The sequence below is a fragment of the Marmota marmota genome, unplaced genomic scaffold (genome assembly GCF_001458135.2).
Source record: "Marmota marmota marmota unplaced genomic scaffold, marMar, whole genome shotgun sequence".
Classification (NCBI taxonomy): domain Eukaryota; kingdom Metazoa; phylum Chordata; class Mammalia; order Rodentia; family Sciuridae; genus Marmota; species Marmota marmota.
Genome location: NW_026000103.1, coordinates 515,806 through 530,111, shown reverse-complemented (window position 1 = coordinate 530,111; position 14,306 = coordinate 515,806). Strand labels below are relative to the sequence as shown.

At 33.7% G+C, this 14,306-nt stretch overlaps 1 protein-coding gene across 1 annotated transcript in view; it reads left to right on the top strand.

Moving 5' to 3' along the window:
* Focad (focadhesin) overlaps positions 1-14,306 on the top strand; it is a 260,449-nt gene that overhangs the window by 150,592 nt on the left and 95,551 nt on the right. The window contains exon 19 of the mRNA XM_048783888.1: positions 3,901-4,022. Coding sequence (XP_048639845.1) covers positions 3,901-4,022 — 122 coding nt within the window. The remainder of the gene's footprint in view (positions 1-3,900; positions 4,023-14,306) is intronic.

The window sequence follows — 14,306 nt, the reverse complement described above, 5'->3', positions numbered from 1 at the left end:
TTTTAAAAAAAAAAAAAAAAGCTCCTAAAAGGCAAAGTGAAATCTCCTTTGGTCTTTGGCCTTGTGGTGCTTAGGAAACAAAGACTGGCTAAGAAAATGGACCTTAAAACAAAGCAGGCAAGAGCTGAAAACCCATCAAGTGGTGAATTGATAGTGAAATCTATAGCCACTCTTACCTGGGTGCACTTGTGAATTATGGTCACAGTTGGAGTGGCAGCCTTCAGGCTCTCCCTAGCAAGAGGCTGGTGCAGGAGATGGAAAATCAGAGATCTTGGCCTTCATGTGGTGCTAAGCAATGTGAAGAACCTCAAACACAGAATCTGTTTCTTCCTTAAGATATTTGCCAGGATTTAGCAGTTTATGATATGGGAGGTTAAAGAGCTAAATTTAACAGGGCAGACCTGACTCTCCCATAATCTTGCCAGATTGAGGAGTCAAAGACTCATTAGACAATCGATCAGTTGAAAATTTTGGATGTGGGGATGGGGAATGGAGTATAGAAGGAGAATGACATGCTCCAGGAACAGGACTGAATGGAAATAGATTTCACAAAACTACCATCAAGCTTAACCAAGGTTAACCCATAATTAGTTCTTTACCTAGTCTGTCTGAACAAGGGAGAGGAAAACTACTCTGATAAATATAAATATTTTTACAGCATCTGTGGTTCTTTTATACACTGTCTAAAACACAAAGAAACAGTACGAAAAAGAACCAAGAAATAAAGGGGATATTTCACGGAAATAAAGAAGGCACTCCATTAAGAAAATATAATTCTAATTGATGTATGTGAAATAACCACTTCAAAATATATTTTAAAATGAGGAGAACTAAAAGAGGAAACAGACCAACCTACAATAGTACTGGAAGCTTCTTTTCACTAGCTAGCAGAGCAGGCAACTCAGTTCACAAAATATATGAATAATATATGAATGAACATATTGATATATAGACTATTGTATATTACAATAAGAAAATTCATATTCTTTTTAACAGTACATGAAAAATTTACCAAAATTACATAGGAAGGACCAATATTGAGGTCACTTAGAATCTATCCTTAGATCACAAAGTGGTTAAACTAAAAGTAAATAACAAAAGTATAACTGGAATATCTTCAGAGGCCTGGAAATTGAACAATATGCTTTAAAATAAGCCATGGGTGAGAGAAAACAATGAAAATGGAAAATACAAAAAATAGTTTGACACATTCATTATTTGAAGACATGATTTTCTACATAGAAAATCGAAAATAATCTACAGATTAATTCCCAAAATTAATAAATGAATTCAGGAGTACGCCATATGTACAAAGATGGAAAATGAAATTTAAAAACTATAATAGCATCAAAAATATCAAGTATCTAAAACAAGTTTATAACTTGGATCATGAAAGCTGTAAAATATTGTTTTTTCATTTTTTAAAATTAATTTATTTGCAAAATATTATTGAGAGGAAAAAATATTAAGTGGAGTGGCATGCCATGTTTATGGACTAGAAGAATGCATGTTGTAAGAATATGCCTTCTCACCAAATTAATATGTAGATTCAACTCAATCACAGTCTATACTGGAAATTGATAAGCTGATTCCAGAATCTGTGTGGAAATGCAAAAGGCCAAGAATAATCTAGCAATCTTGAGGCAAAACAACAAAGTAGGAGGATGTACTTTACCAGATTGGAAGACCTATTATAAACCCACAATAATTGACAGGGTGGTAGTATTAGTGCCAGGACTGATGGTCTGACCAATGAAGAATACAGAGAGCATTCACACACACACACACACACACACACACACACACACACACACACGATCACTAGATTTATGGAAAAGGTAACATTACAGTACTGTGGAGTGAATGTGTGGTCTTTTATACAAGTAATTCTGTAATTTGAAACTCTAATTATAAAAAGAATGGCAAATTAATTAAAATTAAGAACATGTATTAATGAAACTATATTAATGGAGAATGAAAAGGCAAGCTAGAGACTGCACAAAGGTATTTACAACATATGTCTGATAAACGACTCATTCAGAATGTATAAAGACCTTTGTAAATCAGTGAGTAAAAGACACTCAGTAGAAAAAGCAGGAAAATGGTTTTAATGGATGCTTCAAGAAGAGAGTGTTCAAATGTCCAGTGAACATATGAGATGATGGTCAATTCAACTTCATTAACTTCAGAATTCCTTTTTTTTTTTTTTTTTTTTGGTACTGGTGATTGAACTTGGGGGCACTCATCCACTGAGCCACATCCCCAGCCTTATTTTGTATTTTATTTAGAGACCTTATCTTACATGTGAGTTTTGGGGGATCACTTCAGATCCAAACAATAACAATAAGTAATGTAGAAATGATTTTAAAGTATACAGAGGATGTGAATAGATTGTATGCAAATACTGTCTTTTCACATAAAGTACTTGAGCATTCATGGATTTTGATATTCATGGAAGTTCCTGTAACCAATCCCCATGGATACCAAAGGATGATTGTATTGATGAATATGTAAAGCAACCAGAAATGCTGATGGAAATGTAGGTCATTCAACACTTTGTAAAACTGATACTGAATAAATCCATGCCCTTTTACCCAGTTATTTCATTCTTAGGAATTAATCCAAATGAAGTCGCCAAGAGATATATACTGTGATGTTCATAGCAGTCTTATTTGAGTAGCCCTGCATATGGAGACTATCTAAATGCTTTTGACATAAAACAAATAAATAAATGTGGTGTATTCATATGATGGAATATTATTCATCAGAGAATGACTATATATATAGCTGCTAATAACAATGTGAATGATTGTCTCAACAATTAGGTGGAGTAAAAGAAGTCAATATTAAAAGGACATACACAGACTGGGGTTGTGGCTCAGTGGTAGAGCGCTTGGTTTGATCCCCAGCACCACATAAAAATAAATAAATAAATAAAGGTATCGTGTCCATCTACAACTAAAATAATATTTAAAAAAGGACTTACACAATTTAATTTCATTTGTAATAAAGTAACCGTGTGTGTGACTAGAGGGAGGCATGAGGAAGGGCTTTGGAGATTCTGATTATTTTTAGCTTCCTGATCTGGGTGCTACTCAAACATGTTTGATCCGTGTGCTGCAATTCATTGAGATGAATGCTTACAATATGTGCACTTTGTGTTTGTCATACTTCAATAAAAGATGTTTTAAAAAAAAGTAATCTCAGTATTTTAAGTAATCTTGGTACCTGAAAGTGCCTTCTCATTTGTTCAAAATTGCTGGTATAGTTTCCCAGACCCCCCCAGCTCACCCTCTAGTGACCCTCCTTGACTGCCTTTGCTTTCTTGACTCTTGTGGCAGGAGCTTGGAAGGTCAGTTTAGAACTTGGTTGGGCCAGGTTTTGGAAGGACATGGAGAAGACAGGAGTGAATGAGTACAGTTTTGGGGAATAGCTTGTTCACTTGTGGGTGTAACCTGATGGACCCCATGTTATCAGAGTTCATGAGGATGAATATGTGCATATGTTTCTCTTTCAACAAAATTTGTTTTAGGGGGAAAAAGGTTTAGAAAGCTCTCTACAACCAACTGTTTCTAAAATTTAAAACCAGGAGTTATAAATTTGTTAGTTTATTTGTAAGTATTTAAAAGTGCTTGTTTACAAATGACTTATAAATAAGTGATATTTTAAGTGTTAAATTTATATCTCACCTTTTTTTTTTCTTACACACCAATAGTCAAAATGACAATTACCTTGACAAATTATCTTTTCATTCATATGGTTCTCCATATATTGAATATGTATCATTGAGAATATATTTAATGAGGTTTTTCCATCGTAAATGTTTTTATGTACTTATTTTTTTTACTTTAAATGATACTTTTAGTCATTTTTGTTAATTTTTATTTATTTATTTAACAGGTGGTATGTTATTTTGTTATGATGTATCCATGTATCAGAGTAAAGATGGCAAACCACTGAATCGACTAATGGCCAGTAGAGGGCGAAGCTTCAAGCAGACATCACTTGCTCTTGTTCATGAGGTAGGTTCTTTCCCTCTCCAACAGCCTCTTCTTTGTATGTGTTTTAGAGTGTCTCTCCTTCACTTTGTTTATGAAGTTGAGTGTTTATTAGGAAGCAATTTTTTTTTATTGCAGTTAAAATTTCTCTTAGAGGCTCCTAAAATAACTGGCCAAAAAGAATGCTAAAATATTTTGATGTATTTCTGAAAGAAACTGCCATGCTACTTCTCCACCTAATTATTAAGGTGTAGCATCTAGAGATTTGGTTTATTTCATCAATGTCATACTTCCACTGTTTAGAATAAATTTCAACTTATTAAAGAAAAATATTCCCTATTTCTTAATTTTAATCCTTTCAAAGTATATAGTACACCAATATTTATATTTTTGAATAGAATTAACAGTTAATCATAGTATATTTAAAGAAAAACTGTGATGTAAGTGTTTATCTTAATTTTCCTTTCATCTAATTAAAAAAATGAAGTTTTATGATGCCATTAAATGATTTGCATAAATCTGATCATTGCAGATTACAACAAAACCAGGGGAAATAGAGAATCTAGAAAGCACTTGGGAAGGATATTTTTTTGTTGTTGTCATTTTTTGATGATATTCACTTATGTGTATATAAATTAAAATGTATGAATAACAAGAGAAAATATCACAGTAAAATACTTATTTTATATAATTAAGACACAATAGGTCATACATGAAAATATAAGTTATAAATAAAAACAGTTATAAATGAAGACATGAATTATAAAAATTTGAGTTAGTGTTAAATAACTAGCATTTCTAAGATATGTACATATAAAATCTTATGCTTTGATGCATAATTTATAAATCCTAGTGTCACTAATTTGGTTAGATTATAGTCTGTATGCTAATTGTCACCAGTATAATAATGTATTGAAGTACAAAGGGATTTGAAGACCCATCTTTGTCCTTTGCCATCTATTTTTCTTTCATGTATTTAGAGTTGAAATTGTATAGACCTTTTTTGAAGACTTCTTGTCTAATACAGTGTCTTCATCCAATTGAAGAGGAAGAAAGGATCTTGGAAAAGTAATGTTTCTCTGGGAACAAGAGAGGTTGAATTTCACAAAAAAAGGAACAACATAGGCAATTTCTACATTTATTTTTCCCTGGCATCTTATTAGTTGTTAAGGAAAAAGGAGAGATTTGGTACATTCTTTTGTTTGTTTTTAATTTGTATACTTAGGTATTTGGAGAACAACTAGAGTTTAAAATCTTCACAGAAAGCTGATTTTTAAAGTCACCATCAAAGAATCAAGAAAAACCATCAAAGTGAGGATAGCTGAAGATATCTTATAAATCCAGATATTGTTATCTGAACTTATGAGATGTGCCCTAGATACAAATGATGAAAAATTTTGGGTTCATATACTAGTAGCTTTTGTAATAGAGAGTCTACAATATTTTAGTTGTCCATTAGAGGTATATTGGACAGAATTCTGTGAAACCTATGGTAGGATTTTTTAAAAATTTATTTATTCTAATTATATATGACAGCAGAATGCATTTCAGTTCATAGTACACATGTAGAGCACAATTTTTCATGTCTCTGGTTGTACACAAAGTAGAGTCACATCATTCGTTTCTTCACACATGTACTTGATGAATGATGTCCATCTCATTCCACCATCTTTCCTACCCTCTCTTCCCTGCCCTCCTCTTTGCCCTATCTAAAGTTCCTCCATTCCTCCTATGCTCTTTCCCCTCATCTCTGTTATGAATCAGCATCCTCATATAAGAGAAAACATTTGGCATTTGGTTTTTTGGGATTGGCTTACTTCACTTAATAATATTCTCCAACTCCATCCATTTACCTGAAAATGCCATGATTTTATTTTCTTTTAGTGCTGAGTATTATTCCATTATGTATATATACCACAGTTTCTGTATCCATTCATCTACTGTAGGGCATCTAGGTTGGTTCCACAGTTTAGCTCTTGTGAATTGTGCTGCTATAAACATTGATGTGGCTGCATTACTATAGTATGCTGTTTTTAAGTCCTGTGGGTATAAACTGAGGAGAGGGATAGCTGGGTCAAATGATGATTCTATTCCAAGTTTTCCAAGGAATATCCATACTGCTTTCCATATTGGTTGCACAAATTTTACACCAGCAATGTATGAGTGTGCCTTTTCCCCCACATCCTTGTCAATACTTTTTGTTGTTTGTCTTCTTAATAGCTGCTATTCTGACTGGAGTGAGATGAAATCTTAGAGTAGTTTTGATTTGCGTTTCTCTAATTGCTGGAGATGTTGAACAGTTTTTCATATATTTGTTGATTGATTGTATATTCTCTTCTGAGAAGTGTCTGTTCAGTTCCTTAGCCCATTTATTGATTGTGGGTTTTGTGTGTGTGTGTGTGTGTGTGATGATTTTTGAGTTCTTTATGTATCCTAGAGATTAGTGCTCTATCTGTACATGTGCTAAAAATTTGCCTCCCTTCTGTAGGCTGTCTATTCACCTCACTGATTGTTTCCTTTGCTGAGAAAAAGCTTTTTAGTTTGAATCCATCTCCATGATAGGATTTTAGTTCATATTCCATCTTCTGGTTACTTTAGTTCATTTGTGTTAAAAAATATAATAAAGAGAATCAGCTATACAGTTTTTCAAACTATGTGACAAAAATAATATGAGCTTTTAGAGCTGCTTGATAATAATAATAAGTTGTAATAATAATAGGCTGTAGTCAGCCGAGACACTTTTAAAATTGCTGTATGTATAGGTGTTCCAGACTTAAAATAGTTTGGCTTATGATTTTTTTTTTGCCTTATGATGGTGCAAAAGTGGATGGATTCAGTAGAAACTGTACTTTGAATTTGCATTTTTTTGTGTGGGTTATCAAGATACAATATGATACTATCTCTTGAGGGTAGGCAGTGGCAGCAAACTGCAACTCCCAAGCAGGCATTTGATCATGATGGTAAACTACTGATATTGTACAGTCTGTTGTCTGACCAAGCTATGATAGTTGTTGGGTTAGATGTAATGAATGCACTTTAAATTTATGACATTTTAAATTTTTGATGGGATCCTGTAACTGGAAGCTCCCCTGGGAGCATGTGCTTATTAATTTGTTTAATCTCTACATTAATCCTCTGAGGTAGGTCCTGTTAATTTGCTCAAGGTCTTAAAACTAAGTGGAGGAACCTAGAATCTGAACCCAGGAATGAGGTCCTTGAACTATCCTATACAGTTGTCTTTCCTTATCTGAAAGGAGTGTGTACTGAGACCTTACGTAGTAAGTAAATGCCTGAAACCACAGATAGTACTGAACCTCATGCAGCAATGCATTCTCCATCATAACTAAGCACCTAGCATATATTGTGGCTATAAATTTTGCAGTTTGAGGTGTGACAATGAAATTTAATATGAAATTTATTTTTCCTTCTTCACAATTTTATGGATAGAAGATTTATTCTTACTGTAGAGCTTAGCAACTTTAGGGTGATTCTTTCCCTTTCCTTATTAAGTCAAGAACTTTAATCTTTTCACTTTATGGCTTCTCTTGGGCATATACAAAATGCCATCCTCCCCATTCTCATGCTTTGGGCCATTTTTAAGTAAAGTCAGGGTGACTTGAGCACAAACATTTCAATACCATGACGGTTGATCTGATACCTCAGAGGGTTACTATGTGACTAAGGGGCTGTTAGTGTATACAGTGTAAATATGTTAGACAAAGGGATGACTCATGTCTAGAATGAGATGGTGCAAGATTTCATCAGGCTACTCAGAATGATGTGGAACTTAGAAATATGAACAGTGTATTTCATATTTTCAGAGCACAGTTGTCTGTAGGTAACTGAAAACACAGGAAAGTGAAACTGTCCTCTTTTCTAGGTCAATCAGAGAACTTTTAAAAACTACCTTGGGATCTTCTCAGGATAATCTAATAGCCCCTAACTCTTTTTGCTTCTAGCCTTTCTTTTGTTGTAATCCATTTGGTGATTTTCCATATCAAAAATTTTTTTGAATGCCCACTTGCAAATGTGCAAGTTGCTCTGCCTCCTTGATAATGGTCAGTTTTTATAAATGTAGCCATTCTTGCACTTGGGTCATGTTTTCCTTTTAGGGTTTTATTAATGGTTTTCCTTTAATGACTAATGATGTCTTTTCATCTGTTCATTTGCCATTCATGTAGTTTCTTCCACAAAGTGTATGCTCTAATCTTTTACTGTCCCCCCTCCCCTTACTGGTGTTATATTCAAATGAGAATCCTTAATATAGTCTACATTAGAAATAAATTATGTAAATGTTTTTACCTGGTCTGTACCTTGTCTCTTCATTTCTCTAACATTGTCTTTGAAGAGTAGGTTTTTAATTCTGAAGCATTCTAATTTATCACATTTTTCTTTTAATTGTTTTTTAACTCAAGGTTTCAAAAATTTATTTTTTTAAACTCCTGTGTTTACTTTTTACTCTTTTTTTTTTTGAAAAAAATGAGGTAAAATTTGTTTGTCATAAAATTTACTTACTTATATTGTATGATTCATTGGTTTTCAATATATTCATGGAGATATATGCCATTGCCACAATTAATTTTAGAATATTTTCATCACCTGTAAACAAATTCTACACCCCTAAGTAATCACACTCTAATTTCCCCTACCTTAGCCTCCTGCAAACTTCTAATCTCTTTCTGTCACTGTAGATTTGCTTATTCTGGACATTTCATATACATAAAATCATATAATATGTGGGTGTTTTGGAGTATGGTTTTTTCATTTAGTATCTTTTCAAGGTTATGTAGTAGCATGTATCAGTACCTCATTACTTTTGGGACAGAATAGCATTCTACTGTTTGGATATAACACATTTAGTTTATCTAAAAATCAGTTTATGGATAGTCCATTTTCTTGTAGAAGTTTTATACTTTAAGCCTTGAATTTTAGACTGTGATCTATTTAGTTAAAATTTTACAAAGTACAAACTATGTTTGTTGAAAACACCATCCTTTCTTCCCTGAACTGCCTAAGGAGTTTTGCTGAAAATCATCTCTCCATATTTTTGTGGACCTTTTTCTATACTCACTTGTGTTCTATTGATGTATATGTCTAGCCTTTCACTAAAACCACACAGGTTATTTACTGACACTTTTTGATGAGTATTGAAGTAGTATGAGTTCTCCAACTTTGCTTCTTTTTCTCCAAAAAACATTTTTTTTCTGACAATTTTAGGCCCTTTGCTTTTATTCTAAATTTTAGATGAGCTTTGAGAAATCACACACACACACACACACACACACACACAAGCACGCGCACGCACACACACACACACACACACACACACCCCTGTTGTGATTTTGATTGTAAATGTATCGAGTTCCCAGGTCAACTTGGGATAAAACTGACAACTTAGTAATGTTTAGTTTCTATAATCAGGTACAAGATATGTCTTTCCACTTAGAGTGATATTTTGTTGTTTTTGTGTTACAAATCTTAGACACATTTTGTTAAATTTCTTAAGTAAACATTTTCATGGTATTACAACTAGACCTTTTATTTAAATTTCTATTGATAGTGTGTAAATATACAATTGATTTTTTCATCCCTGACCTTTTTAAACTCACTTATAAATTCTTGTAGCCTTTTTGTAGATTATTTTTGTTTTTATTGTAACATTGTCTGTGAAGAAAGATGGTCTTAATTAGTATCTATATTCCTTCCATTCCTTTATTAGTACCTGATCACACTATGTCGAACAGGACTAGACAGAGTAGACATTCTTGTCTTATTTATGGTATTAGAAAAAGCATTCGGTGTTTCACCATTGCTGAGAATTTTATCACAAATAGATGTCGAATTTTGTCAAATGCTTTTTGTACATCTATTGAGATATGATGAATTATTTTCCTTGATTTTCCAATGTAAACTAACCCTGCATTCCTAGATAATGTTCTATCCTGTATATATTGCTGTGTTTGGTTTGCTAAAAGTTTGTTAGAAATTTTTGCATCTGTGCTCATGAGACATCTTATTCTTGCAATGTTTTTTGCTTGTTTGTGTTATCTAGTAATACTGGATAATAAAGTTAATAGAAAGGGACTAGGGGGTACTGAGAAAGAAGGAAGAAGGATGGGAAAACAGAGGATTTAAGGAATGAAATTGACTAAATTATGCTATGTATATACATATATGAATACACCACAGTGAATTTCGCCTTTGTATATATCTATAATGCACCAACAAAAAAAACTATAAATAGAAGGAAGACCAGCAGAGTAGAGGAAGGGTAATGGAGGAAGGGTAATGTCTAATGATGTCTTTTCATCTGTTCACTTGCCATTCATGTAGCTTTCTATTCTGTGCCATTGATCAATTTCCCTAGTCATTCACCAATACCACACTGTCTTGATTCCTGTAGCTTTATGATAAGTCTTGAAGTTGGGGAGTGGCACCTTTCCATTTTGTTCTCCTTCAATATAATGTTGGCTCTTCTGGGTATTTTGCCCTTCCATATGAGCTTTAGAGTCAATTTCTTGATATCTGTAGAATAACTTGAAGCAATTTTTGGCTCATGAAAATCAGTAGATTAAGTTGGGAACAACTGACATTTTGACAATATTGAGTCTTCCTATTTATGTACATGGAATATCTCCCCATTAATTTAATTTATTATTGATTACTTTAATCAGTTTTGTACTTTTTCTTATGTATGTTGTATAAAATTCAAGACTATACTCTGAATAAAATCTTTGGTTCAATACAAGAGTGGAGAGAGAGGACATGATCCTTGGCTTGTTCCTGACAATAAAAGTGTTGTATGCAGGGCTGGGGATGTGGCTCAAGCGGTAGCATGCTCTTCTGGCATGCACAAGGTGCTGGGTTCGATCCTCAGCACCACATACAAATAAAATAAAGATGTTGTGTCCACCGAAAACTAAGAAATAAATATTAAAAAATTCTCACTCTCTCTCTAAAAAAGTGTTGTATGCCTTTTTAAAAAAGTTTATTATTGTTATCTTTGTTTAACATGATATTTTCCCCTGATATTTTTGGAAGAATCACAGATCCAATCTGATTTGTGTTTGACCTGATATACTAGTACTGCATAATTGCTGTCTTGTTTACATTTCTTTAAATCTGAAGAAACTGTTCACTCCTGTGAATAGGGGATCATCAGTGGTCATTTCAGATCTTGCAGGGTTTGTACAAGCTCAGGTGATTTCCTCCTCTTCTCTGATTTTGTATCTTCTCATCCTGAGGTTAACTTTGTCCCTGTTAAGGAAGAAGCTGAAGGTGAATGACAGTTTTCTTCCATGGAATTCATCACGAGTCTCATCATCCTTTGGCATTTCTAACTTTGACATGACAGTCTCACCTAAATTGGGTGATGCTGAATTGGCAGCCTTGCTTCATTATTTTCTCTATTCCTAAACACATGCAGATTTTCCTGATCCTGCCACTGCTACCCAACCATATTTCACCATCAGAATTAAGTAATGAGCTTATTTTTTTTCATTTTTAGTTTAGAGATAGTTCATCCTTACTTGCTGGAAGCTGTGCTCTGAATAAAATCTTTGGTTCTATATTCTTTCTTTTTTTAAAAAAAGTTATCATCAATTGATTCTTTTTGCTTTATAGATTTTGTTTTACCTCTGCTTTCTTAATTTTTTTCCCTAGATGCCCCAAAGTACATATGATGAAACCAATCATTTGAAATATAAGAAGTGTATTTCACTTTTTCTTTCAGTTCCTTTTTATTTTAAAAACATATTTCTTATGGAATATATAGAGTAGTTTGAGCAGCCATGTAATAAGAAACAATTAGATGGAAATTGTGAATTATAATGGGGAGAAATTTTATCTGTGCTTGTTGCAGATTCTCCCTAGAAAACACTGTGAAAAGTATGGTTTGCTGAATTTTAGATTCTCCATAATTACCATGTGGATGTGAGTTGTTATGGTAACTGGGTTTCCCCCTTCTATTAAATAACAGAGTAAATGGTTGCTTTAGAGGTGATTGAATTGTCAGCTTTCAAGCTAATGTAATCCTGATGGAAAATGGGGTGAGATGGGGCGACAGTGCTGGGTTGGGGGTGGGGCAAGAAGAATATTAAATGTCTTGAAATCACCTACAAGGAGATGAGTGTCATTTTACTTTAAAAAGGTGTCCTCCCCAGGCCCTCCCTTCTCATCTCACTATTTGTCAGGGGACAGGAATAATAAAAAGTTATTTTGTGCCAACAAGATTACTATTGACAGAAAATTGAAGCCTGTTGTTCTCATGTATAAACAATGGGACACTGAGTGACTTTGGGGTCTCTAACACTAAGTACAAATGTTTTTCCTTTTGGGACAGTGGGAAGAATGTGAGTGTATCACAAAGCCAAATCTAGCAGTTCAGTGTTTGTATGTCTGTGGGGGCACTGAAGTAAAATACCTTTGTTCTCCTCTTTCTGAAAAAAATAATTCCATTCTTTGGATGGTAATGTGTGTATCTGGCCAGTATGAAAAATACAGGATTGGGTTTCTGAAATCAATAGCAAATACTTAGTTTACGGGGCACTTTTTACATGCTGCCCTGTCTGTCCCATTCCAATTTGACCAAAACCTCATCTGAATTTTCTTACTTGATTTACAGTATTGAATGAAGGGCTGTTAAAATGGGTGTTTTCTTGTGTATGCTAAATTGTATTTGTTAAGATCACTCAAGGGGCAGAACAAACTACCAAATTTCTGAGCAATGTGTTCTGAACAGTATACTAACTAATTAGATGGCTTTATAGTCCTCTTAAGTAAAGCATGTATCAGTGAGGAAAGTTTTTTTTTAATTTAATGCACTATGGATATAATATGGATATAGTAACCATAATGCACTAATTTAAAAATAAACTTCATAGATATAAAGAAAGACCAGTAGAGTGGAGGAAGCAGAAAAGGAAAAGGAACGGGGGGTGGGGAGGAAGAGAAGGAAGAGGGAACTGAAATTCACTGTGATGTTATTCATTTGTGTACAAGGGAAAGTTTAGCCAGATTAATTCCATGCCTCCTCCCTTCTCATGTCCCTCCTCTCTCCCCCTCAGTCCTCTTCTACTGAACTTCTTCTATTTCCATGTAATTATCTCTCCCCAACACACATACTTTTTCACCTTTATTTTATATGAGCTTCCACATATGAGAGAAAACATTTGACCCTTGACTTTTGGGGTCTTGCTTATTTTATTTAGCATAATGTTCTTTTTTTTTCTTTTTGTTTATTTTTATTATTATTATTATTAGTTCAAAATATTACAAAGCTCTTGACATATCATATTTCATACATTTGATTCAAGTGGATTATGAACTCCCATTTTTACCCTGTATACAAATTGCAGAATCGCATCGGTTACACATCCACGTTTTTACATACTGTAGCGTAATGTTCTTTAGTTCCAATCATTTAACAGGAAATGCCGTAATTTTCATTCTTCTTTATGACTGAGTAACTCTATTGTGTGTGTGTGTGTGTGTGTGTATGTGTATATATATGCGCCACATTTTCTTTATCCATTTGTCTGTTGGTAGGTATTTGAGCTATTCTGAAACTTAGCTAATGTAATTTGCACTCATAAATATCGATATGATCGTATCTTTATAGTAGCAACTTTTGGGTATCTTTTGGATATACACTAAGGAGTGGGATCACTAGGTCATATAATGGTTCCACTCCTAGTTTTTTGAAGAATCTCCATAATGTTTTCCAGAGTGGTTATACTGATTTGCAGTCCTACCAACAATGTATGAGAGTATTTCTTTCCCCATATCCTCTTCAACAATTATTAATAATTATATTCTTAATGATGCAAATAATTCTGACTGTAGTGAGGTGAAATATCTTTTTTTTAATTTTTATTGTTGGTTGTTCAAAACATTACATAGTTCTTGACATATCATATTTACACTTTGATTCAAGTGGATTATGAACTCCCATTTTTACCCCGTATACAGATTGCAGAATAACATCGGTTACACATCCACTGTTTTACATATTGCCATACTAGTGTCTGTTGTATTCTGCTGCCTTTCCTATCCTCTACTATCCCCCCTCCCCTTCCCTTCCCTCCCATCTTCTCTCTCTACCCCATCTACTGTAGTTCATTTCTCCCCCTTGTTTTTTTTTCCCTTTCCTCTCATTTTCTGTATAACCATGAGGGTCTCCTTCCATTTCCATGCAATATCCCTTCTCTCTCCCTTTCCCTCCCACCTCTCGTCCCTGTTTAATGTTAATCTTCTTCTCATGCTCTTCGTCCCTACTCTGTTCTTAGTTACTCTCCTTATATCAAAGAA